This window comes from Hyalella azteca, unplaced genomic scaffold (genome assembly GCF_000764305.2).
Source record: "Hyalella azteca isolate HAZT.00-mixed unplaced genomic scaffold, Hazt_2.0.2 contig13331, whole genome shotgun sequence".
NCBI classification, from domain to species: Eukaryota; Metazoa; Arthropoda; class Malacostraca; order Amphipoda; family Hyalellidae; genus Hyalella; species Hyalella azteca.
In genome coordinates, this window is record NW_025943257.1 from 589,016 (window position 1) to 616,452 (window position 27,437).

Sequence of the window (27,437 nt, forward strand, 5' to 3'; positions counted from 1 at the left end):
ATCACAAACAATTACCGATAGTAAGAAAATGTATTGATTTAGAGAAAATAATAAAATCATATAAAATTCACTGTGTCATTTGCTCAACAGTACAACCTAAACCAGGAAGTTATATTGCTGAACAGTGCAGAATCTATTCATCTAGCGAGTTATAGCTAATAAATATATTAAACAATTGCATTATTACGATGATGGGAGTCATCAATTACTTTCAAATAGATAAATGCACACTAACAACACCTAAAAAATATAAACCTACGCCTTGAGTTTCTTCTGCTTCTTGTCCTTCTTCTTCTTCTTTCGCTTTTTGTCCTTCTTTTTCTTCTTTTTAGATTTTTCGTCACTTTCTTCGCTGGAACGATTATCAGACTTTTTTTTTTTCTTCGATTTCTTTCTTTTCTTTTTTTGGGATTCATCTTCAGAATCAGAATCCGAATCACTACTGCTACTACTGTCACTACTACTGCTAGATGACACAGAACGTTTCCTCTTCTTACGCTTTTTCTTCCTGTCATTCTCTTCTTCAGTGGTGACATCAGTGGAGGCTGTTGATTCTCTACGGAACATAGAGTCATCTGCTCTAGATCCCGACTGAAAGGATGAGCGTTTCATGGTAATAGACTGCCTCGATGCTTCGTTATTTAGGTCTGCGTGTACTTCATTGGACGCTACACAAATCGACGATTCCTTAATATAATGTCTATATTCAACGTTCTCAGACGATTTCATGGAGATATCCTTGATAGAGGAAAGACTCGTTGATTCCTTCGAATAGTCCTGAATAGAGGAAAAGCTCAGAGATTCAATAACGTTATCCCCAGAAGATGGAACATCTGAAGATCCTTTGGTGCACTTCTCACCTGAAGATCCATGGGAAGGGTCTGAATTTGTCCTCCTAGTGAAAATATCCTGCGATGAATCGAATTTGTCGTTCGTTGAATTACCAAAATATTCAATGGAGTCTTTAGATGTTTTAGTTGACGATTCGTCAATTTGTTCACTGCTAGGAACAGAGCTGGGTGTTTCTACTTTCTGTTCCATTGGATCCGCAATTGAAGTGATGGTGGGATCAGTACATGAAGAACCACTGTCGTTACCAACGGAAGCTTCGTTCTGGATTTTAAAGTCATTTGGTTGAAGATTTTTGAGAACAGAATCTCCTTGCCTAAGCAACTGTTCGGAAGATTGACGTAGTTCTTCCAACTTGAGTGTTATAGAAGAAACTTCATATTTATTGGCAATCGATTGCTCAAATTTTGCACGATCGTCGCGAAATTTATGTGAAAATTCATCTACAGGATCTGTTTTTGAGCCAAGCACGTCTTTAGCATCGCTTTCAGCGGTCGTGGTCTTAGAAATAACTTCCGAAGGGGGACTAGAAACATCTTGAGAATTAGAGAGCGAGGATTTCTTACTATCCTCAAACTGATCCGACTTACGAGAATCAGGTCTCAACTGCGAAGCGATATCGTGGGTCGGTTCGTTTAAATCGTTTTCTTTGTAGGTTAGCTGTTCTGATACTTTCTGATCAGAAACATTGCTCATTGAGCTCGATGGTCGTTTTTGCCAGATATCGCTTTCACTTTTTGACGATATAGTTATTTGGATAGACGGCCCTTTTGCCTTGGCTTCACGGCCAAGCTTCTCGAAAGGAAAATCGACTGCATCTGACTTCTCTCTCTCCTCGTCCAACAGCTTTGCACGCTCCATCTCGACAAAAGCTTTTCGCGGCAGTAACACTCGTCCTAGCACACCCCTTCCATGCAACAAGGCACTTTCGGCTTTTCGAAGCACCTCGCTCGTAACCATTGGTTTCGAATTTTGTTCATCTTTAATGGATTCACCCGAGTTTATAATATCTGACATTTCATCGTCCCGCTCCCACTTAGACGGTGCTGGAAGAAGACTAGGCGAAAAAGAGGCTAAATTCACAGAAGAAACTGGATTCTCATCGGGATTCAATTCTAATGGATTCTCAACTGTGATTTGAACTTCCTTCATTTCTGAAGCAGTTGGATTTGGATCTTTTTCTGACTCCTTTTCTTTCTTCTCGTGGTGCTTCTTCTTCTTTTTCTTAGGCTCATCATCAGCTGTGTCATTCTGGGAGCCTTCCGAGTGCTGCGATGATCTACGCTCTTTCTTTTCTTTTTTCTTCTTCTTTTTGTCACGTTTCTTGGAATCTTTCTCGGTTTTGTACATGTCATCCAGTTTCTGGACGTCTGATTCATTTGGTTTATCTGATTTTGATTTAACGTTTGCCTGAGGCACATCATAAGGTTTGGGTCGTTCGTCAGACCGCTGCGTCTCCTCAATCTTTTGTTGATGTTGATCTGACTTACGGCTGTCGTCAACTTTGAACCGTTTTTCCGATTTGCCTTTTTCGTCATTTCTATGCCTCTCGTCTGATCTATACTTATCAACCGGCTTCTGTTTGCTATCGTGCTTCTTATCGTCAAGCCTGATTTTATCATCAGCACGAGATGGCTCCCGTTGATTTGAGCCGGATTTGTCACTTCTGATGACGCTATTTTCAGGAGTTCCGAGGCCGCGACGAGCGGTTGAAGCATCTCCTTTCTCTTTCTCCAATTTGTTCGGAATTGAACCATTGTTAACACGGTACTCAGGCTTACGATCAGACTCATCACGCGCATAATTTCGGTGGTTTCTGTTGTCTTTTGCCAGAGAGTGGTGAGCTTTCCTATCTCTACTCCTGCTTCGTGTTCGCTTCTCAGAGCTACGGCCTCGTCTATGAGCGTATCTTGGATTTGGGTGCTTCCGATCGAATGATTCGTCTATCAACTGCTCATTAGATATTTTCATTTTATCGCTCATGTCATTTTTTATTTTGGGTGACCCTTTAACAACGGTATGTTCAGAATAAGTACGAGTATCATCTCGACTCGGACTATACCGTCGGCCACGTGACCCATCTTCGCCATACCGACCACGATGCGTAGACCGAGACGTATCGCGGTGCTGACGATCGCGAGGACTCCTTCTGGAAGGCGACGCAGGAGACTTTCGGCCTTGGTGATTCTTCGATTCGAACTGGCTAGCACTAATGCGTTCTTTCGGAGAGCGTGACTGGTGCACGTTCCTAGTGTTTGTAGGGGGAGTAGAATGAGGCGACAGACGACGGGCTGAAACTGATCGAGGTGATGGTTCATCAAAATTAGAAGGATGATCCCCACGCTGTCGGTAGGCTGAACCAGGGGGCGCTCCTCTCGGCGGAACTTCACCTGGTCGTTCATTCCAGCGCGGATCGTCAGGCTCAAATGCCAGACGGTCTTTAATAGTCGCGCGTAGATCTCTCCTGTAAGATGAAAATTGTTCAATATTTCAAGAATTACATAAAGCAAAAAGTAGTACCTGATCTGCTATCAACTTATGTCGACATCCAGAATAAATGGAACTTTCATATTTACAAATATTATTGAAATAAGGTCATTTATCTCGTCCAGATAGGAATTGGGCAAGCTAAAATGTTGAAGTAATTGGATCGATAGAGAATAAGGTTTATAGCTGAATTTCATCCAAAAAGGCAATATTTTTGTATAAAATAACGAGCGAATAGAGGACAGAGTATTTACAAACACACGCTTCGAACAAGAGAACGTCTTCATGCGACGGATATTGTCAATCCTTGCAACGATCTGAATGGTCTGTTATAGCACAGATATTCCTTCTGTACTCACCTGTCCAAAGCAGGATCAGGGCGGTCGCGGGGCCTTTGCATATACGCCTCAGGAGGCACGTCGTCCACGGGCGGCCTGGAAGAACAAGTCAACAATTTTCAATGAATAGTTCAGCAAACCATCACATCTATAAATTGAACTTTTTTTGAAGATAAATTCTCAAGGGAAATCAAACGACGAGACTACGGATACTTTTCTAAGTTTAAAATCATTTGCATCGATAAGATAAATCAAAAGGCGGTAAGATATATATGATCATTCACAAAAGTCGGAAATAACCACTTTTTAATACAAGCAGTTGAAGATAAACCGGCAACACTCGCAGCATGATTTCTCCATTTACCAAGTTGCTCCCTTTTCATGAATATATTTTCAGAAAAAAAATATCAATGATAACAGGTGGGCAGACACACCCGCGACTAACGAACTCGTTCACCAGTAATTAGCCCAACAACGAGATTTACGAACAGTGCACTGGGATTTACTAACAGTGCACTAACTTACAAACCAGATATGCCAAGCCGAAGTGAAATCTGAAGCAAAAACGCACCTGAAGGACGGGGAGCCGTGATGCGGAGAGCCGCGGGCCTGATGCATGGCGCGGTGATGAGGAGGCATGAGGTGTGACCGAGACGGTGAGAACATCGAGCCGTACTTGCCGCGCACGCTGGGCGACCTGTAACCGCCATACAATCAAAAATAATTAGTATTTCTCGAATTCAACTCGCAAAAATGAACAGATAAAGTAAGAAATAAATTGAGATGACTTTACGGTCCAACATACAAAAAAAAATCTTTGATTTGTCATAAGCCTAAGTTCAAATTAATTGGTTAGATACAAACGTCAAGTAAGATCAGTCTGACTTCAAGCCGCAACGAAATATTCATCCAAAGATTATAACAGCATGAGTAAACTTAATATTCACTGATCAATTGAACATTAAGTGAAATATAAACTCCAAAACTGGTAACAGGCCAACTGAAAAAATTTGATCATTCGATTGTATCCTTTTGAGAAAATATGATGTATTAAAAAAATTCAATACATTCTTTGGATTTAGATTAATAAGATAATTTCAGGATCATAAAATTTCAACCTTACTATCAACATCCTCAGCGCAGAGTAGCGCGTTCAAAAGAAATGATAAATTATTCTTAATACGTGTCAAAAAATGAAGTCAGACTGGACGTAAAATATAAAACCAATAGCGAAGAATTATGAATTAATTATCCTTACTTTATTACTAAGATATTTTAATTTACTAAGTAACAAAAATTGCTTCGTATATCACTAGTAGAAGAAGGCTGAAAGGAAGGAGCAATGTTACGTGAAGAATCGGTCAAAACATTTGCAGCGTCAACCCAAGCAAGTGCTGTGTCAGCTCCAGGCACTTCCATCCGGTTGTTGTAGACCTCGGGTAGCGCGACCACTGGGTCTGCAGACACTGTTAGCGCGGCAACGGGGTCTACAGACACTTTGTTAGCGCGGCAACTGGGTCTACAGACACTTTGTTAGCGCGGCAACTGGGTCTACAGACCCTTTGGTAGCACGGACACTAACTCCGCTAGAAGACTGCCATCCAAGGAATTGTCAGGTGAGCACTCCAGGGGGTGAATCAAATGATCACAACCGATGACGAATACGCGCTTTACATGTTCATATACGGCAACATTAGTTGTAGTCATACAAGAGAAGGATTTCCGAGCAAACATTATTCATATTTTTCATTCAATTTGTACGTTCAAACTTTAACGTGGTGCGATATCACGTGTATTAACCATTTATTAAACTGAAGACAGCTGGCTCTAGCAACTATTTACCTAACCACAGACTTTGTTCCACGCTTTTGCATGCAGATGGTTGGTGGTGTTGTTAGGGAAGTAGAGTGTATAGCAGAAAAGTTTCTTCATAGTGCAAGTTTAATTCAGAAAAATGAAGATTTTATGCAGAAACGATCTGAACACAAAACAACCTTTGGCCATCGAATGAATCAGGGGAGCAATTGATGCTTCATTATCATTACAATTTGATGGACTTAATTAAAACTGCAAACTACAGGTTGTCGAGTCTACAGCGAAACTTAACTCAATGTTATTGATAGTAATGCCTCTTCAACTATTATAATTGGAAATTTTTTATGATAGAAAATAATTTTTTTATACCAAAATACGCGCAAATTTCGTGAACTTAAACGTAACTTCGAACGACAAAATTAGTTGCATTCTGTTGTAGCCCGATTGCCTGGCTTCACCAAAAACACCAACAAGCTCCGATTATTATTAATATTTATTAAAGGACACAAAAGCATAGAATTGCTATATTGAATAAATCAGTACGTTGTCGTGTAAGTTGGAGCTTCCTAGAAGGCAAAATTTGAGTATTACTTCAACAGAAGAGACGAGATGATAATTAAAATTTAAATGCTGGCAGTTGCAGATACTCAAATTGAGTTTCAAGAGCACTTAATTTTTAAGAAATTTCTCTAGTAGAGAAAATTGAACAACTAAATCTATATATAATTTTCTAAACCGATTATATAGTCAGACGGCTCATAATTGAGCAAAATTTCAAGTCTGGATTTAAGTGAACACTCACGGATAGATTTTCAAACGGACAAAAACATTATAGCCAATTTTTTCAAGAACTAATTTTTCACTCCAGTAAACACAGGACATGTGCCCAAGAAACATTTATGTGTTAGAATAATGTTGACGAAGTTAGTGATTGAGTGCCCTAAAATAATGAGATCAAAGTTTTAATTGAAGTAGTCACACTACAGGAACTGCTGTCGTTTGTACGCTTGATTCAATTTTGAAAATATGATTTTTAGTATTACTTGTATTGAGGAATCAACTAGTTTCGTAGCTGCCTGAGCGTGTATGAAAGAAATTGAGGGCACAATTAGAATCACATAGCGACACTAGGAATTCCCTAATCTAGAATTTTTGAAGCGTGAGTAATTATGCAACAAGGTTGACCTCGATTCCACCGAACTTCTTTCTAATTGTCAACTGGCATTGAGTACTACAGACGAAATTATTTTCACCGACAAAAATGTCATTAACTCTGCAAGGATGAAAACCCCAAATTAATAAATTTGACACGCTACATCATAAAGAATTGTTCAATTAAATGACTTCATAATAGATATTATAAACCTTGTAAGATAATGCATTTGAAGGGAATGGGGGCTTAAAATTATTTTCTCCAGTTAATGGTAACATTTGGACAGGGAGAGAAATTAATAAAATTATTACAAAAAAAAATCGTAGTGAAAAGAAAGGACAAAGTACATAAAACTGAATGAAATGAATAAATATTCCTTGCGAGCGTTAAATTAAAACTATTAAGCACACACAAATCAAGTTTTTCCAGCTTCATCAATTTATTTATTCCGAATAAGTTGTCGCGGGATTCAAATCTTCTCATTTTTAATGTCATTAGTTAGGTCTTATTCAATTAAAAAATTTTGAAATAGATACAAGGTTCTCTCCCAACCTCATTTTCTCGCCAGTTTTGCTCGTTCATATTTAAGGTGAATTTCAAATAGTTCATGAAGTTCATTCTGGAGTCGACATAATTGTTATAATTTCGTACTATGTACGCGGCACCGAACCAGATTTACAGGTGAAGTCTGCTAAAATACGCGAGAAATCCATTTTTCTGGGGTTAGCATAGCACAATTTCGCATGCAATTTGTATTTGTAGCATCACCTTTGCTTGAGGCTTGAGCTCAACGATGATACACGAGGGATGGTGCAAAATATACTGAAGAGCCCAATCTTCAATCAAGCAAGTTAAGTTTTCGTCGAGCTAACAAAACAATGGAGCCTTCATCATTATATTCATGTTTATAAACTTAAATAACATCCTTTATCTTTCCACTTGAAAACCTATTAGCTGTCCATTTTGTGCCAAAAGTCAGGACATCAACTTTGCAATTAGCGAAGTAAGAGCAAAGACTGAAAGGTACGTGGCGCTTCCACTTTTCTTACACAAAATTCTGTCTACCATTTTTTAGCCTATTGAGAGATATCCAGGACAATTGAAAGAATATTGTAAAGAAGATTTTATTGCGACGGTCATGATACAGTAAAGTGGTTACTTCGCTCCACGGCAAACAAGAGGTACGAACAGAGAAGTAACTTAGGCACAGGCAATTATGACTGCACTACGCTATGACTAAATTTCAGGATGCAAACATCGTAAGTTATATGTGTAGTCTTCAAAGCATTCATTTCCTTAGCCGAGACGATTGTAAGTCATTCCTAAGAAATTAATTAAGACTAATTGCAAATCTATTAAATAAAATACCACAATGACTCTTAAATGCCAGTATTATTTAGGCCAATGGCCTCCCTTCACAGCCAGTTACTCTTAAAAGATCACAGATCAGATCTCGTACGATTTATTTGAAATTTGAGATCACAATTGAACGTTATTAATAATAAAAATTTTATTTCCCTAAATATTATTCGAAATGTTCCTTAAATATTATAGTAACATCAACTCTTTTGAGTTATCACAATTGCAATTCTTGCACAGTCTTGCACAGCTCGAGGCTGAGCAGCACGTAACGTAAAGAACTCGACCCGTTAATTCCCACAAAGATCACTCAGCCCCTCTTATGCATAAGCCACTAACCTGCTGCGGGATTGCGTCCTCAGCCGGTCGCGATGGCGTGCCTCGGGCGTAGCCCCCGGCTTCTGATGGCCAGGTGAAGACCGGCGACCTCCAGGAGAGAAACGGCGGCGCAGCGGAGAGTTCATGCCTCGTCTCAATGACGGTGGAGAGTTCATGCCTCGTCTCAATGACGGTGGGGAATTCATGCCGCGTCGAAGGGATGGCGAGGAATTCCCACCACGACGTAATGACGGCGGTGAATTGAGACCGCGACGATGCGACGAGGGGCTGTGATGGCGACGAGGGCTGTACGGTGAGCGGCTTCTGGACCAACGATATCGTCGGGAGCGAGGGCTCCTGCTGAAGCTGCGCAGGAGTCTATCAGACGGAGACCTTGTTCTCGAGCGGGACCAGTTGCGATGACGGCCATAAGAGGGCGATCTGTTTCTGCGCATTTGCTCCCGCCTTTTACGTTCGTCCTGCTCCTTGAGATGCCGCTCGAAGGCAGCAAGGGGATCATCGATTACTTGATCAGGGGCAGGCAACCATGGCGCTAGAGGTTGCTGGGGGAGCATCCCGTAGCCGGGAGGAGGTACGTTGAAATTAGGAATGTGAGCCATGGGAGGATAGAGAGCATCTGAGCCGGGGTAGGCATATGAAGGAGCCAGGTTCTGGTTCACTGGCACGTTCAGAGCAACGTTGAAGAGGTCAGACGTGCTATCATTCCTCTTCTTGTCAGGCCGCGGGCTAGCGCTGCTGGCGCTTTCGGAACTTCGGCTACGTTTCCTTCTTCCAGTTGCAGGAGAAGCATCTGTGTTGCTATCTACTTGAGTGCCAAGGAAATTATCCGACATTGCAGAAGAATCATCTTTTTTGTGATTTTTAGACCGTTTATGTTTATCTTTTTTCTTCTCTTTATCTTTACCGTTCTTTTTCTTCTTTTCTTTCTTTTTCCTATTCTTTTTGACTTTCTCGCCTTTCTCGCTATCGATGTCACTATGTGAGGGGACCTTGGGAGAATTTCGTTTGCTTGCAACCTCTCTTTCATGTTCCTCAACATCCTTGAGGAGCTCGCGGTAAAGCTCGACAGGTTTTGTGTCAATGGCCTCAGACTTGGAGCTGACTGTCTGGGATGGTAGTCGGACACTCTCTGTATATCTGGGAGCCTTATTACCTGAATCCATAGCGCCATTTTCTCGATCTGTCTTGGGGCTATCTCTACTCCTAATTGCGTCTTTTCCATTAGTCTGTTCAGTAACTGCAATGGGAGTTTTATTCTTGTCTTCTTTTTCGTCTTTATTAACGGGACTATCACGAGGAGTAGGCTGTTGGGAAGACCTGAGGTGTGGAGGTAGAGGTGTTACAGATGCAGGTGGACTCAGATATAGTTTTTCGTATGATCTAATATAGTTGCCGTTCGTAAGTTTGTCGAATTCGGCTACTTTCTTCCGAAGATAACGATTGGGGATGAGGTTACCAATGCTGACATCGCTCTCTAGGCATTTGGGGCACTGGTTATCGTCTGACTCGATAAGATGATTCCGTATACCTGGTGGATTAAAGAAAGATTAGTATCGCAAACTACGTAAAAACAGGAGGTAAATTATACTAAATGACAATTTTAGCGTTCAAGAGGATTCTTAACGACACTTCTAACCCAAACATTTCAACATCCATTAACTGAGATCAATAATAAAACCCGTTGGTTTATTTTTTCCAGCTAATTCCGATCATGATACATAGGCCAGGAGGTAAACATAACTAAGATAAAACACAACACGCGTTCGTTAACAGGCAGAAGACTTACATTCATCGCAAAACTTGAGCGCACAGCAAGGTACGAGCACAGCATCTTTGAGTAGTTCCTCGCACAGACTGCACTTGAGATCTTCAGGTATAGGCAGACGTTCGGGCTCTTTTTCGTGTACTTGTGGCGTGATAGCCTCACTGAAATACAAGGATAATCGTTACAATTTAATGGAAAGAAAAACAATACACAAAAAATAACTGAGAACGTTACTAGAGCTCATACCTATCAGACACTTAATTACTAAAAAAGTTCTAAAGAACTTCAGAAAATATAACGAAACGGAGTTGCTAAAAAAACGCAGCTAATTGCCGATATAAATAAAAAAATTTGAAAACTAGAGCTCATACCTATCAGACACTTAATTACTAAAAAAGTTCTAAATAACTTCAGAAAATATAACGAAACGGAGTTGCTAAAAAAACGCAGCTAATTGCCGCTATAAATAAAAAAATTTGAAAATTAATTCAAGTTTTACCATGGCGATCAATATATTTTGGCAAAATGATTTGGTAAACAGTAATTTGAAACATCTTAGTCATCGACATTTGTATCTTGCAGTATCTATATGGAAAGAAAAGATCCAAAGCTATTTCATGCGTGTACTCACGGATTATTTTTATAGATGACCAAGTTGCCACGAGCTGTGATCATCACGCCAGGAATGTTGGGATCATTCACTCTGATAAGCTGATCGCTGGGAATACCGTAGCTCTTGCGCAAATCATGCTGTAATCAGAAAAAAACTCATGATGAAATTAAAGTTATTCAAACACACACTTCATACTATTACTATATTTCGAACAGGCAATTATTTACATTCGATATAAATGCACATGGTTCATTTTGCCGATGCAATGCAACACTATCTCGTCACGTAAATTTACATGGTTTGACTATTAAAAATATATATATATATATATATAAGTAGATAAGAATATCACTCACATTACTGAGAGGACAGTTAGCGACCCAATGTCCACCCTTGGAGCACTTGAAGCACGTGTAGCTCACAGGAACTTTGCCGCTCATTCTGCTGTTGCGGAGTTTGACGTAACGCGAGGGATGATAGTCCAGAGTGGACTGTGCCATCATGGCATTAATACGGTCCTGCTCCGTGCCAGCCATTTTTGTCAGATCCGTCACCTGCGAAACAAATACAAATGAAGTTTTACTAGATCTACTACTAGATATAAAATGAACTGTGCATAACATTCAATTACTGCAGGTTATTTCACCAGAGGACACTGATTAGTTTGTCGATTTTAAATACTATTCTGGATGCTAAATATATTTAATCTGGCAACTTAGAATAGAATTTAATCTGGCAATAGAAATCTTACCTGCATTGCTAATCTGCTAAGGCGGATAGCTTCAGCAGAATCTTCGGTCTGGAAAAAAAGTAAATAATATACGTTAAAAGTTGCTGTCGAAAATTTTACTGAAGAACCACAGCAAAAAAAAAAAAAACGATCGCAAATAATTTTATACCTCCAATCTTTGATATAAACCGGAGTTTTCATCTGGAGCGATGCAGAACATTACAAGGGAACAATTTCACTCACCTTTTTACTCCGAATGATCAGGTTAAATAGCTTGTCTTTTTCAGAACCTAATTAACTGGAAACGAACACAGACAACTTTAAGTGTATCAAATGGTTAACTAGGAATGTATTATTTATCAACAGCGTTAGTCGTTCGACGAAAAAAGCACCACCAAGGTGGAATAAACTCCACGCGAAGTGATCAAGATCGCCGTATCATACTTGCTAGCGATGGGATTCGGGTATGAAAAAAGAACGACTTCAGAGAAACCGCGCATTTACGATTCAATTCGAAACATTTTTATTCGTGGGATCAAAATACATTACTCTGAGTTCTTTACGTTACACTAAGCGTTAGAATTACTCTTATGTACACACGTTTTAGAACAGGGCACGGAGTAGCGAATTCTGTGATGAGCGCAAATTTTTGTATAATGGAACAATAATGAGAAAGAAATGATCGACCAACTAAATTCAGATGGAGATAATTAGATAAACAAGTTCAGATAAACAAGATAATTCAGATAAACAAGTCAAGATAATTCAGACAGAGGATGAATGATGCGAACCAAAATGAAGAAAACTAATGACTAGCATTAAATTTGGCCGAAACTAGATTCGCAGAAAGAACATTTTTTTCGGCTGTTTCATCGACTTACTGATCTTCACATTGAGATCCCAGGACTAATTCCATTTGGAAGAGATCAGTCACAATCAAACCTGTACGCTGCCACAACTTGGTTTCGTTTGACAGCATATAAATAATTTCACATTGATACAAGCAGACTGATATCTCATGGAAACGACGAACGTATCTCCCTTAAATGCCCAACTTGAATGATCTTGATCTTCATTGCAAGTACTTCGAGCCTGGTCAAGGGTTCAACTCCCGTCAATGTGATGTTTGACACGAAGTGAACAACCGAGCAGCAAATGAAACTCTAACCGTACAGTAGTAATCGTTTCAACTTGCTTTACTAGAGTACAAGAGCCAAATACGTCGAAATATTGGACATCTTCGTCGTTTTAATTCAAGTAATCGTAAAGGTCGAGTCATTGTCTGAAGCAGTAATTAATTCATGACCATAACAATGGCATGAACCGAAGAAGTTTTCTTACTAACTCGATGGAATTCGAATTTCTTCTGTGCCCTATAGGGCCAAGTAAACTCGTGGCTATGGTACCTTTTCTGTCAGGGACAGGATTAATTAAAGAGAATTCATACGACAGATCCTTAATTTATACATATTTGGTATCTCAAACTTAAAAATTTACTGCACTACATAGATTGCGCGGCTCGTTGCATAGGCATTTTACCTTCCGAACATCACAATGTTCCTGCTAAACGGTCAGTAGCCAAAGCGTCAACCCCCATTCATTCCTCCCGAGTAATTGCACCACGTAACCGCGAGAAGACGCGTCAGCCACACCCATGAAATGCTCCGTTGACAGTACAATAAGTTTCCAGAGATTACCTATACACAGTATTTTACGGTATCAGAAAACACTTCACTAATGGTAATAATAATAAAAATAGAATGAAAAAATCCTTACTAGCTCTGCACTACCGGTAATTTCGCGCCGGAAGGCCTGAATCATCAGGAACAGAAACAAAGACTGCGTTGGTGATTAGTAACAAACGAAGACGGGGTTGGTGATCAGTAACAGAAACGAAGACGGGGTTGGTGATCAGTAACAAACAAAGACGGAATTTATGAAGAAAACCCGATACGAAGAGGTTAAAGAGCCTTAGTAGAGACGAAGGAGACAGATGAACGAGCAATAAAAACGTGAAGCAGAAGAGAGGTCCTCAGTAGTAGACGAAGACGGGATTGATGAAGAGCAATAAGAGCGAAAAGACACGACAGGCGTGCACGACTCGCACGGAAATAGGAAGTGCAAGAAATCCAACCTACATTATATCGCACAACCGAAACGTACCGCAGAAACGCAACAAAGGCTCCCTGGTGAATACTCCAGGAAACTTAGAAAATATGTGCCACGTTAATCTCGTTTTGCTACAGAATTGAGCTTCGTGAATACCAAAAAAATCCATCTGGCGTGAGGAGTTATGCTCGTAGAGTGCCTTTTGTTAGAGCCAAAAGCATTGGTTTGTTGTTGCAAAATAAAGACTCCTCAACGACGAAAATCGGTGACCTTAACATTACGGCCGACCTACAACCCTTCTCACCGTGCCAGCTAGGAGAAGCACCAGGGGATTTCTACATTGCATATGCGACGAAGTTGCCGGTTTCAATTGCGAATTCTTCAAACATAACATACAAATTCTGGTCCATACGCAAAAGGTTTCCAAAAAAATCGCCAAGATCGTTCGGAAATCGGAAAATGGCCATCTAATCATCTATTGAGTTTCGTGACCATCAAGTCTCCACAGGTCAGATTCCAGACTAGGTTCATTAAAACGCCGATTCAAGTTTTCATATTACTAGAACTAATGTTTACCACATTTCATGGAATTTAGTTCATTCTAAACAGCATTATTTGTTTTCGAATTTGGCTAATAATAAGCTAATCTTGATAGTCTGACATGCGTACAAAAAGCCAGATCGAGATACTAGGCTACATCTCTTCTAATAGCCTACGTCGGGCCATAAATGGTGAATACTGTGGGCGCCGAACGAGCTTCGGTAGGCCGGAACCCAAATTCCAGCCAGAGTCCTCTTTTTTTCAGCGCAGCAGGACCAGGTAGTTAGTTCTTGGCAGAGATTACGTTAGCGCAGGGACGATCCAAGTGATGGACGTGGGATCCAAACGGAAGACGTGCGAAAGAGACGAGACGGGGGCCACACTCACGCTAAGAGGCGTGAAGGGCCATAGGGAAGGAAAGACAGACAAGAAAATCTTGAGCAAACTGGAGGCCTCGGCACTAGGGACAGGTGACGCTTGAGGAATGCTTGTACGGACTGTGGCACCCCGCCGACGCACGACTTCTTCAGAAGCAATCGAATGACGAAGAGAAGTCAGGATCTTGTTTTCGGCGATCTTCGCGGTACGACAGGAAATCACTGGTAAAGGCCCCACCCCATTAGAACCGGCAGGCGTGCTGCCATTTACTTTGGAGAGGATTTCAGTGTTGCAAAATCAGGGTTGAACGGAAGCTTCCACCATACAAAGCTGCATAGATTGCGAACAAGCTTGGTCCAGGCACACAGACATGGCAAGAACGCGCGCGGGTGCAAGCCACGCGAGGACGGTGCGTGATGCGAGATCTACCAGAAGAAGAGGCACCAGAATTTGGCTAATGATGGTGCTGTGGAGGGCAATGATTGGGCAGTGAAGTCCTTCTTGGAGAGGCCCCGGTTGGTGCTCGGCAGGTATTCTAAGAAGCGTCGGGTTCTAGCAGCCTTGACGGCAAGGGCTTCGAGGGGAGATGAGCGGTGGCCATCCGCGAGTAGGGATAAAGCCGTTGGTGGATGGGTGATTGCAGACGTTGCGATGAAAGTAGCGGAGATGAGATGGGACGAAATGGTCGCAATGGAGTCCACTTGCAGGATCTGCTACACAACGAAAGCTGTCTCGAGGTTCCTATCCACAGTTTGCCAAATTCCATAAACTATTTGCCAGAATCACTGGTCGAGTCTTATGCCCTTTCTTCCATTAACAATTGTATTCCTTGCCAGTCTGCACTAGGTACAGCCATTTGTTACGGATACTCGACTGATAAAGACTTGGTCATAATTACAACAATGGTCGGGAAATAATCATCATGGTCAATCTCCGCAAAGTCCGGGACAAAAATCGATGAGTTTCGGCGCTCAGATTTTCGATGACATGATAAACGTCCCGAAGAATAATTAAAAACCGAAAACATTTAATAACTTCCGACAGTGAGTCAATAAGAATCATAGAGCATCAAAATTGTCCATCGCAGAACGAGGCGTTATATTCACTTGTGCCGATCCAAGGGATGAAAAAGTAACTTTTTTCATCTTCAGCGTACCAGTCGTAGATATGACGTGTAGTCGCGATCTAGTCGTGTAGTTCAACAAAAAAAAAAACTATCCAAACGGATTACTCAACCTGTTCATAATATATAGGCTGAGGCGTCAACATAGTGGAAATAGTTATCACAGAGGTAGATTAGGCTTTATCAGTGAAGACTAGACCGACAGATGCCTTCGATCACCAAATTCGGTGTTCGTGTCAGGGAACTAAATAAATACGATGCGTGTTCATTTCAGGTGCTTTTCTTGAGGGGTTGATGAGATTCTGTTTACTTTGATCGGTTAACTTGCAACTGCGTTTGGAAAGAGAAGTAGAGTTGACGTATTGCGATCCATTGTCCTTGGCCTAATCAATATTACGGACGACCGCAGTGCTTCATAAAATTGAACCTTTCGGTCCATAAGATGCAGTGGATCAGAGACCTATCAATGGGTCGAATTGTGTAATTGCTACGAATATTTCAGGTACAAGGAAATGTCTTTCAACTACCCGGTAAAGGTTAGTTGAAAAATAGGGCTCTGATATTTCATGGTAATTATAAGCAAACAAATTTCTCAGAAATTGATTAAACTTGAAATCCACATCCAATTAAAAATCAAACCTTAGAATGCGCAGGGAAATAGCGACCAAATTATTGACGATAAGCATTAAGCAGCAGCTGCACAGACGCTAAATCAAATTTTCAACCATCTATTATGGAAGAAAATAAATGCGGTAAATAAATCATTTCTTCTCCTAGGGAACAATTTACGAGTCGCCTGTATAGGTCTCAAGAAGAGATGATGGATTATCGCCACCCTACATCAGAAAATATTGTAATACCTCGCGTCATTCTAGAATTTTACCGTACACCAACGAACAAGCACTATGCAAAGTTTAGGTGTCAGAATAAACACATCCACCAAGCTCGCTAATTGGAACATTTTTGGTAAATTGGGGCCTATTGTAACTAATCATACAATACATTTGGTATCGAACCACCTTAGACGTGTTTAATAACTAGACGAAAGTTAATACCTATAAAATTAACAACAATGCCTAAAAGAACAAACTCAGTACAATATTTTTGAACAAAATTCGCCTTAAAAGTACGAATACAATGCATTTTCATCGTTAAATAATACGAAGTAGTGAACATTGAAGGAAACAAGATCTACATAAATTACACAAATTATATAAATTATGGAGAGCACTCATTCACAGAACATACATCCACGACAGAACTAAAAATTTCTGTCAGAAACTGGCATTATTTTTCTTGAAGATATTACTTTTTGTTTCAAACAGCCGCAGATAAGTCTCAAATCTTGGATCCGGCGAACTAAATCGTCTTGAAGTCAAGAAAGTAGCTAGACAATATCGTGAATTTACTGGGGACTTCAATTTCTCATAAGTGGTCAAAAATAGCTTCAGAATATCTAACCTGCAAATTTAAAGAGATCCTCATTCTCTAATTCGTTGAGTTTTGAAGTAAAGTGAAACAATAATTGAGAATAAAATCAGTGAGTTCAAGAAGCTTCTTTCTCACATCCAAGTTAGTATCAATACTACCACGGTCATTTATATGACGACCAGCACGACGTAAGTCGCACGCTCGCTACTTACAGAGCCAACTTTCACTCTCTCAAGACTTTCACTGCTCACTGATCTTAAGCGTTCGACACTCGATGACCTGAGTATCATGTTGCACAAACGCTGACTGATCGGTCGTAAGGAAAGTAAGCGAGTCGTCCAAAATAAGGCATTTAATGAACACACCAGCAATGAACACATCACTCGGGAAGATAGTTAGTTATTCAGAGCATGGATATTGAGCACTAAATTGAGTAATGTTCGACTCGTAAAAATACTAATCAATACTCTTAAATTTACTTAAATAAGCTATAATGCGCGCTACAGAATCTGCTCAGTTGACGAGTCTCCAGCATTGTAGTCGTGGAAATAAACAGACAATAAAATTATCGGTAATCTGCTCGTATTTCGAAGTATGGCAGTAACTTGGTGCTCAAAATGGAGCCATCGTAAGAAAAGCCAATAAATTTTTCTGACATGAAAATTAATGTCGAAAATATGACAGAACAATTCATCAAGCCAGAAACCTCGTTACATTTCAAGCTTTCAACGAGGTCGCTCTCTAATGAGAACAAATAGGAAAGTGTATAACTGTACGCATTGTTAACTTTGAATTGCGCATAATTTGGAAATCGATCTTAAAATTTTTTCATATCATTGATTGATCTTATATGATTTTTATATACTAGTTTTACTAGGAGGGCTGTTCTCAATTCAAGAGAAATAGGAACGCGTTATCAATCCAAGAAAAGCTGAGAACTTTCTATTGTGCCTTGAATACAGTTATAAATGATTACTGTTTTAAATAGAATTCTGTTGTAGACAGACAACAAGTAAAGGAAAGGCAACTCTTTGATCAGATAAGTTTAAACGTCAGTTTAGCACTTTACGGAACAAATACGCTACTAGCGATCCAGCAGGTATCCAGTTCGTACATAGTGACGTTCAATCTGGAAGCCATTGGAACATAATTTTTTTGTCTCAACCTAAGACAAACTTGATGGAATATCAACTCCACTGCACCTAGATGAAAATTCTCACGAATCTAGGCTCAATTCATGGGAGCTTCCAGATTTAGCTACATCATCACGAGCTGCTAGTCATTGGCGTTCAGTTAAATACAATGAACATGCGAACGCAGAGCGCTCCACTACATCATCATACCACTCGCCGCACACGCGCTTCAGCCTGGTGCAGCGGAGGCAAGCAGCAATGTTCTTGCCGCTGAGGTACCTACATTCATGAGGTTCGCAGGGTTTGCCAGCAGGATCTCTGTTGACTCCTTCAGGTGGTTGTTCCTGCAACACACAACACCGTGAATATCTTGTTTTATGTATACTTTGAACTTTTGACTGCATTTCGCACAACCAACTTCAGAATTTACTTCGTCTCATCACTCCTCAAAAATTAAAGTGCATATTAATGTTAAGAAAATGGGAGCACCTCTTAACAAATTACAGCATTCAAAGCAATACTCTGCTTGACAGGTTAACCAGGAATCTATTGTTCCTACATGCTAAACTAAGAAAACAAGTCTCAAGATAACTTACAATACTACATTGAGGTGAGCCACGCATCAAATGGAACCTTTCGTTTGCGGGCATTCTAGCAAGTCAATCAAACATTAACGTACTCATCTTACAGGTATCCAATTGAAAAAAATGTAAATACGTCTTAACCAAAATTTTGACACAATTAACATCCACCACCTGGCTGAACAATTTTCTACATAGATTTGTCCCAGCCATTTTGTATCACTTCTATAACGCTCTATCAGTAATTAGTAGTATTAGCTACCTTATTTATGCATATGTGCCCGCAAAAGCTGATAATTAGCATATAAACATGTATTCCGTTAGATTTTGATTGTAAACCACTGGCTACAGGTGGGTGGAAGGTGACTCAAGTTATCAATAGGTTTTTCACAATAACAAATAGAACCATATTAGAGGCTTAGAGCACAAGAAACGATCTACACTATCGATGTAAAAGTTGGAGAAGTAACGAGTGGATGGACATGCAGCATCAGAACATGTACACTTGCAGGGCACTTGTTCAAATTTCTCTAACAGCTGCCAGTCTCTCACACAAGTCTCTCCTAAACCAGGCACAAACAACGCATTATGCAAGCCATATCATCACTAGATTAAAATCAATTTATACAAGGGGTCAAGTGACTTGCAAGAATTAAGAGAAATTGAGGTACTCACCATGGCCGCTTCAGCTGTGCTGGGTCGATGGGAACTCGAGCGACCAGCAGAGAAGAATTCTTGGGAATGAGGGCCTTCTCATCCTTGTATTCTGTGGGAAAGAAAGTTTGTTTGAATAGCCTGAACAAGAGCCATGACTTCAAATTTTCATCTTACTACAAACTAATTGCAACTGAAAACACTCGACAACCATTTTTGAAATAGCTTTATATTACGAATTCTGGCCTTTGGTGAATACTGAGCAAATGTAATTTGCATCAATCTAAACAATTAACATAATTCCGGTTTTTCTTTCTGAATCAATAGCTGGTACATGAAGCATAAATTTGAATAATAGAAACTCTGGTCTTCAATGAAACCTGCTTGAAAGAAGAAATTCTGCCAACCTATACTAATATATATATAGACTTGATATACAAAATATTTTATATAAAAGACTACTACAATTATAACAATTAGCGATTTATTTTGCCGGAAGCTGGCTGAAAAAAAAATAAAACACTTGAAGAGTAATTACATTTCATGAAAACCTAAAACAAGCATCACTTCAGCTAAACACAAGTCAATTACCAACAACATCAAGCTTTAATACAACATCAAGCTTTAATAGAGCAAGAAATCTCTGTAGGGCAGAAAATGTTCTTAGTAAAAGTAGGATTGGTAGCAGTAGGATTGCTCACCTTGATTAGTCTCAGCATTAGTGATGATGAGGTCAAAAGGTTGTGATCTGGAGAGTTTCTTCTGTTCAATTATTGCCTCCTTGAGGTCCTCAACACTGATGTTGACTCCATCAACTGGCAGAGTTGAATACTCAAGAGCTGACTTAAATTTATAGTGGACAGACATTTTTTCTGGATATCTACACAGTAAGATGCAAGATAGGCAAAATCATCAAATAACTTTCTCTGAAACCTGGAATAAAAAAGAAAAGATCATTAGTCAATGTAGCAAAAATTGTTTACAAATGTACAAATCTCAAGAATTCACTCAATACCAAAATGAGATCAAGCAGACAGGAGACTTCCAGTTCAGAGAATGCTGCAAAAAATGAAAAAAAAAACTGCAAGAAATTTCATTTTCCAAACAATGCAAGAATGCCTTATTATAAGAAACGACTGAGGCACGCATAATAAACACAAAAGCATTTAAAAATAAACGTACATAAAAAAACAATGACAAAATTAAATGAAACCATCAAAGTCAATCAATCAAAAAAGTGATCTAGAACTCAACAAATACTAGGAGAAGATAAAAGCTGTCACTCTCAATCAATTGACTTGTGTTGGCATCTTTGACAATTCTTGTTTTATTCCTGATAAAAGTGTAGACATAAAATATTGACCATCATTGATTAGCTTGCATTCAATTACAGTAGTTTTTAGGTGCCAAGTGACAAAATGTTGAGAGCTTGAGGACCAGCCATAATGCATTAACCATCAATTAGCTTTTATACATAATTTAGCACAGTGAATTTGTAAATCAAGGATGAAAAATTTTCCATCAAATCTTGCCGGTCAAAATATTTTGTTACAAACCATATATAAAAACAATAGTACTTTTAGTAGCAATTCACATGACTGGAAAGCATGCAGGGAGTACCCAACTTTCTGCTTGGGGTATTTTTCAAATATTCACGGCTTCAAATCTTGGGAATGACAATGTGTACAGCACAATGAAATTATTGGTGAATGTTAGAGATGTGATAATTTAACAATATAACCAAGCTTGGAATTTTGCAGACCATTGTGGATATAGGTTATATGTTCCTGCCATACATGGTAGAATTTTTTTTTTTTACCAAAATGCAAAAATATACCATCACATGTCAATGCAAGTGAAGAAAGATTTTTTCTAGGGTAAAGTCTTACACTTGGCATTATGTGTACATAGCTTGGTAAAAATAAGTCTGTTTCTCAAAAATTGCTTTTGACAGCCTTGAAGAGGGATTTATAGCTCAAAAATTCATCATGCCATGGACAGTTGCACACAAGACTTTTTTTTTTACCTTCCCTATGACTTAATGGATGTATACATGTATATAAATGACATATCCCTAGTATTTATCCACAGAATATTGAACAAAATTATTGATAAGGTCAGACAATGACAAATGAACTAAGTAAAATATCCTTTATTTACCACTGGGATACAGTGGAAAACAAGAGACTTCAGTTTTAATTTCAAAAGTTGTGGCAAAAAAGTGCCTCATTTCTTATTTCAAACTGAAAAAATTGAGGAAAGGTCATAGAAACCAGTGAAATTTACTGCATTAATGGGCGTTTTCATCTCATTTACTGATGGCTTTTTAGAAATAGCACAGCACCACATGCACCAGTATTTACCTTTTACATCCATTGGTTATTGTAAATAACTCTGAAGTAGATCAGGCAATTATTATTCAACCAAGTCTAAAAATTATTGTTTGTCACGACAGGCTCAGGGCAGATGTTTTCCTCACTAGCCAGGGACCAGAGAGAGATAATCCATCACCAATTGTGCACTAACTTCACTACTCCAGAAACTGCAGAAATGCTCTCGACAAAGCTCAGAAAAGTTATATTGCATGCCTTGCTAATATCTTTTGTACAACTTCAAGACCAAACTGAAATGTTGCACGTGAAAATGTGACTAATTATTATGGCAGAAATCAAGCAAGGGCAACAAAAACCAGTGAAAATAACCGCAAGCACTCTCACCTATTTCTAGAAAATTCTGCTTGATACTGCAGATTGGTACATTTTAAGCCAGTGACTTGTAGTGGCAAACTAAATATTTTTTGGACTAGTTCATTTCTAATTTACAGATCTATCACCAGCTTTCTTCAATATCTATTGTATATTAATGCCTGTATCAATAATTCTTGGGCTACAAATAGACTGTATGATCCTGCCATAAGAATGAAAATGTAATAAAATTCAATTACTTTAGAGCCAGAAGATTTCATTCAAAAGTAGGAAGATTCCAATCTAGGCCTTGCCTAAATGCTTTCATGGAGATATATAAATACAGCATACTTTTTGCAGATGTCAATGAGAGAAATAAGTTTAAGAATGTGGGTATGACAGTACAAGTGAAGAGTGAATTGTAATGATTGTGGGTCTGTCCGAGCCTGAGGCAGCAACTGTGGGCTGTGGCTTTGTTTGCAAAGTGTGACAAGATATTTGAAGAATGTATGCAGGAAGAATGTATGAGGAGGATGATAAGAGTAAGGTCTTGAAGAGTGGAGGGTAGAGAGATCCTGAGAAGGAAGGGTTAGAAGGCAAAGGAGACACTAAATGTTTTAGTACATATGTTTATGTTTTTTCGACATTGACATATGTCAATGTTTTTTTAAGATGTTGACATGCATACCTGAAGGTTTTGATCTTATAGGATTCTAGTGAATACTAATGAGTTGCAATTTTTAACTGCCAAGTGTGGCTCAACTTTCACTTATTCTCTTATGCTAATAATAGATTTTAATGCAATGTGAATGACCAAAATAAAAGTCTTGACTGGAGTTAGCATGCCAGGATGGAATTCTTAAAAAAGTTTATACATTATTTTCAATCCACCTCTACCAGTTTTTTGAACCAAAAATGGAGTCAAGATAGAAAAGATAAAAATAGGAGGGAATAAAGTTACACATTCATTAGCAATTCATCTATAAGTAAAACACAACAAATCAACATTTATGAATCAATAACAAATCATGCCTGCAAAAAGAGTTGCAAATGATGCACTGCAGAAGCTATTTTGCTGGGGCAAAAATCTCATACACGCTCACACAGTAAAAGCAAACAACCAACTGCCCTTTTTACAATACTTCTCTTTAACTGCACTTCTTGCTTGTTTGTCTGTCTGCTACAAATCTTATAATCAATATTCAACACACTTCTACCTGTCCAATCAATCTCTGAAATTTTGAACACTTGTGTAAAGTTGGGTACCGTAAAATGGGGTTACTTTGACCGGCACCTAACGACATTGTATTCTTGAGCATACAAAGCCAGAAAACCAGCATTGAACTTCTATGTAATATTAAGTTACTACTATGATGTCCATGTAAACTCCAGTAACTGAGCCTTGTTCCTAAAAATTAGGTTTGAAATTAATGCCAAATTAATTAATGCCTAATCTAAGCACTGATGTTTAACGTTCAGTCTCATTGTAATTAACAATTCCGATCATTGTTAAGAAACTTGTACACATGACACTGATGCGTTGACCCACATATTAGCTTTGCTTTATATTAATGAAGCGAGGACGCTTCTACAGCATAGGGGGGACATGTCAGTTTGTGATGTCATTAGTGACTATTACGTCACCTTCTGTGACGTCACCATTCGCAGGTCACCACGTATATAAGCTCGGTGAGCAGACTGCCAAGGCGGTATTATCGAAGCAGGGCAGTGTTGGTCTCCAACAAGCAACCCGCTTGAACGGCGTTTCTCTTTTCCCTTTCAAACGGCATTCCTCTTTCAAGATCTTCTGATGAAACATCTTTTTCAATTTCTATACGTTGATAAGAAGTTTGAGTCCCAGATTAAGAGAAAACAATTTTAACATGAATTTAGCATTGTGGGTAGTTTCTATTCTCATTAATTTTTGAAGTGTGACAAACAAATAGGTCTTCCATCACACTTTTTTCCATTTGAATTAAAAATAAATGACGTGCATTCTGAATGTATGTATGGCCTAAGCATTCGTAAACATTTTGAGCTTTTTATAAGATGTTTATCGTCACAAATGGATTTTTGCCTAGAATCACACAACGCATGTCTTAAACTGCTCATTAAAGAGTCCTCATGTTATGGATTTTTCATTTCTTAAATTATATTACCGTAGTTGTTGCAATAAGGTAGCCTTCTCAAGTTTTTCTGTTTGAGCTTGTATTTCATTACAGGTGAACCATTTTTGTTCACTGGTTAGTCAAAACATCTTAAAAAGTGTTTCATGAACTTTGCATGTTTCACTCATTTTTTCTTTATCATTCCATAAAAATGTTAAGTCCGCAGTTTAGTACCACGCTCACCTCATACTTGCAAACCTATATCCTATATTATACTGTGACAGCAGCAAGAATGTTATGTCGAAGATGAAGATCTTGAACTGGCCTCTTACACTCTTGTAAAACTGTATTTTATTTGTGCAATAACAAAAAGTAGGCATTAGCATGAGCTAAACTGCATGTGAATTAGGGAATAATGTTTAACTGCTTTTTATAGGGCAAAATTTGAGCTTATTCGTAGTCTGCACGCAGCGCGCGTCATAGTGGCAAACCATAGCTTTTTTAGAATCAGTCATTTTTAATTTCCTCATTTACTCAAGATTTAAACCAATTTCTTATGTATGATAATGCTGGTATCCTGGATACTTTACTGGTCTACTTATATGACTCAAAAATGAACTTGAGGCATAGTGGAAGTCTATGAAGAGAGGTACTTATGTCGGTCCACCGCCGTGCGGCGGTCCACGGTCTTAACCCTTCGCAAGGCCCCATGCCCTTGGCCCTTGGGCCCCTGTTGCAAGTTGCAATGGTCCAAACTCAACGGTTCAACTCCCATGGTCTCATCACAACTCCCTTCAGAAATACGTAAAGTTTCGAAATTGATATAAATATATCAATAAATATTTGAACTGGGAAATTCCTTAGTTACTTACGTTGGTTCCAGAATGATAATGACGTAAAAAATGACAACGACAATTATGACATCGGTTAAGAAGCTTCAGCCATGATCTCAGCTCTGCTCAGTCCTTTTACCTCGTAATTATGTTAGAACTGCGATGTTCAAATGTTGATAATACTGGCAAGTGTCAATATCACAATCAAAATTATTTCACCATCAGAAATATGTTATAATATCACAATCGAAAATATTATTCACAAATAACCATCGAATTAAGCTAACATTTTGGCGGGACTTTCAAAATTAAATACCTTACGCGCGCCGATGCGGAAAGTGGCTGTCTGCCATTTTGCCAGCATTGTTTACATTCGAGCGTACTTTGTGCACATACCTACTATGGATTGGCACCATGACTTGAGGGAGAGTCTAGAAAACTCTCTGCTTTGCCACTATGGCGCGAGTGCTGTCGTGCAATCACCACCGTTACCGTACCACGGACGACGAATACCTAAGCGCCAAGAGTTCGCGGTTCAATAATGGCTTTTCACGGCTTGGGAAATAGACTTACGGCTCAAAAATTTGTTAGTTTGAGGCTCAAAAAAAATCCAGTTGCGGCTCACAGAGTACCTAGATGTTTTCCTCCCCTGCCTAGTAGGTAAGTTAGGATACCTATTAGCAGACAGCCAGACAAACAAACAAGAAGTGAAGTTAAAGAGGAGTTTTGTAATAAACTGGTTTCTAAAAAATTAGCTTTTTTTGCCAAATTGCCACAATGCTGTCGTCGATGCACACAATTTCAATTCTTAAGCCTATGCTAAGGGCTTTGAAAAGCTGAAGCCTGAGGCAGGATGGAATTCTAATTTTGAAGGTTCATATATTATTTCGATCCACCAAGACACTTTTTCTATCCAACATTGTTATTTGAGGCAAAAAATGAACTTCTTAAAGGCATAAAATACATAGGCTAACTTGCTCAGTTTCTATAAAGTACCTAACCACTTGGAAGTTTTATGCCTGCACCTGTCTCTTATACACATCTAGATGTGTATAAGAGACAGGTTTATATGATTTCACTGCAGTGGAAGGTGAGGTGGTGTAACGCGGTGGTAGGGTTGATTTTTCGATACGTTTTCATATATTAACATGAGAATTTATTAACTATACAGAATTCCACACTGGCCTGAGGCCATAGTGCCAAAGCAGAAAGTTTTTTTAGACTCTCCCTCAAGTTCATTTTTGAGTCCTATATGTAGACCAGTAAAGTGTCCTGGATACCTGTATTATCATATATAAGAAATTGATTTTAATTGTGAGGAAATTAGAAATGAACTTATTCTAAAAAAATCCCTGGTTTGTCACTATGCCTGAGGCCATTCAACTGAGCCATCAGCCAATTCACAACGCAATTAAAGAAAGGCCTAAAGATAAACCCTCAACTAATAATGCAGGATAATATACAATAATATCTTGCATATAAAAACGATCATTCACCGTTTTTTAAATTTAGAATTCATCATCCAATCCTGATCGAGCAATCACCGACGACCGAACAAGATGGCTACCTTGCAGTAGTAGCTGCTACGATTACTAAGTTAACACAGTAACCTGAGTAACAAACTAACAATTCTATTTAGCATAAACAGATGAAACATTGCCAATTAATTCATCAGATATCTTAAAATTATATAATACCAGATCAAATGATGAATTATCGCGCTGAAATACTTATTATATGGGAAGCGCATAGAGATGACGTCTTAACTCACTAACGACAAACACAATATGGCGTTCAGCTTCAGTCGGTCGACTTTCTCCAAAGGCGCGCCTGGCTGCTGGTTCTTTGAGAATTTTTCAATCACAACCCGCATAATGAAATAAAAAATTTCATGCGTTCATAGGAATGAAATGATGCATAAGTTCAAGAGTTACACATTAATTTTGCGTTGTTTTCCACGGTGTTTCAACCTCTATTGGTCATTATGAATTGCATCCAAATTCACTTCTCCGACTACCTGGAGAACTAATAGGTAAACGTCCTGCGAATTTAGGTACTTTCGCATTTATTAGTCAAAGAATTATATTTATACTATTGTTTAAGTGAGTTTTTTTACTCGCTCTGCAGTTTTTCGGCAATATCTTGACATAAATTACAAATGCGCTCCGCCTGTGTGCATGCAAACGAACCCGTTTATCTGTCGAAGGCGTCGGAACGACTGATTCAATTGTTTCTCAGCTTATTATATAAAATTTTTATTTTATTCTGGAAATTATGACAATCTTGAGAAATAATACTGCTTCTCTTCCTAATTTAGGTTTTATTATGCAACAATAACTTCGAAAATTGAAAGTAAATACCATATTCGTTCATGTTATTCGTAATATCAGAGTTTGGCAACATATATAACATATT

General features: G+C 38.9%; 1 protein-coding gene across 1 annotated transcript; it reads right to left on the reverse strand.

The window, feature by feature from the left end:
* LOC108681691 (E3 ubiquitin-protein ligase RBBP6) lies at window positions 1-26,792 on the reverse strand. The gene is made up of 12 exons (XM_018170749.2): window positions 26,720-26,792; window positions 20,099-20,330; window positions 19,419-19,509; window positions 18,446-18,506; window positions 11,470-11,517; window positions 11,075-11,272; window positions 10,737-10,855; window positions 10,127-10,266; window positions 8,341-9,868; window positions 4,246-4,371; window positions 3,696-3,770; window positions 1-3,313 (listed from the first exon to the last, which is right to left on the reverse strand). Exons 2-12 carry the CDS (start codon window positions 20,262-20,264, stop codon window positions 256-258), a joined length of 5,610 nt encoding a protein of 1,869 aa, XP_018026238.1. The 5' UTR covers window positions 20,265-20,330; window positions 26,720-26,792; the 3' UTR covers window positions 1-255.
* Window positions 26,793-27,437: the final 645 nt, after the last annotated feature.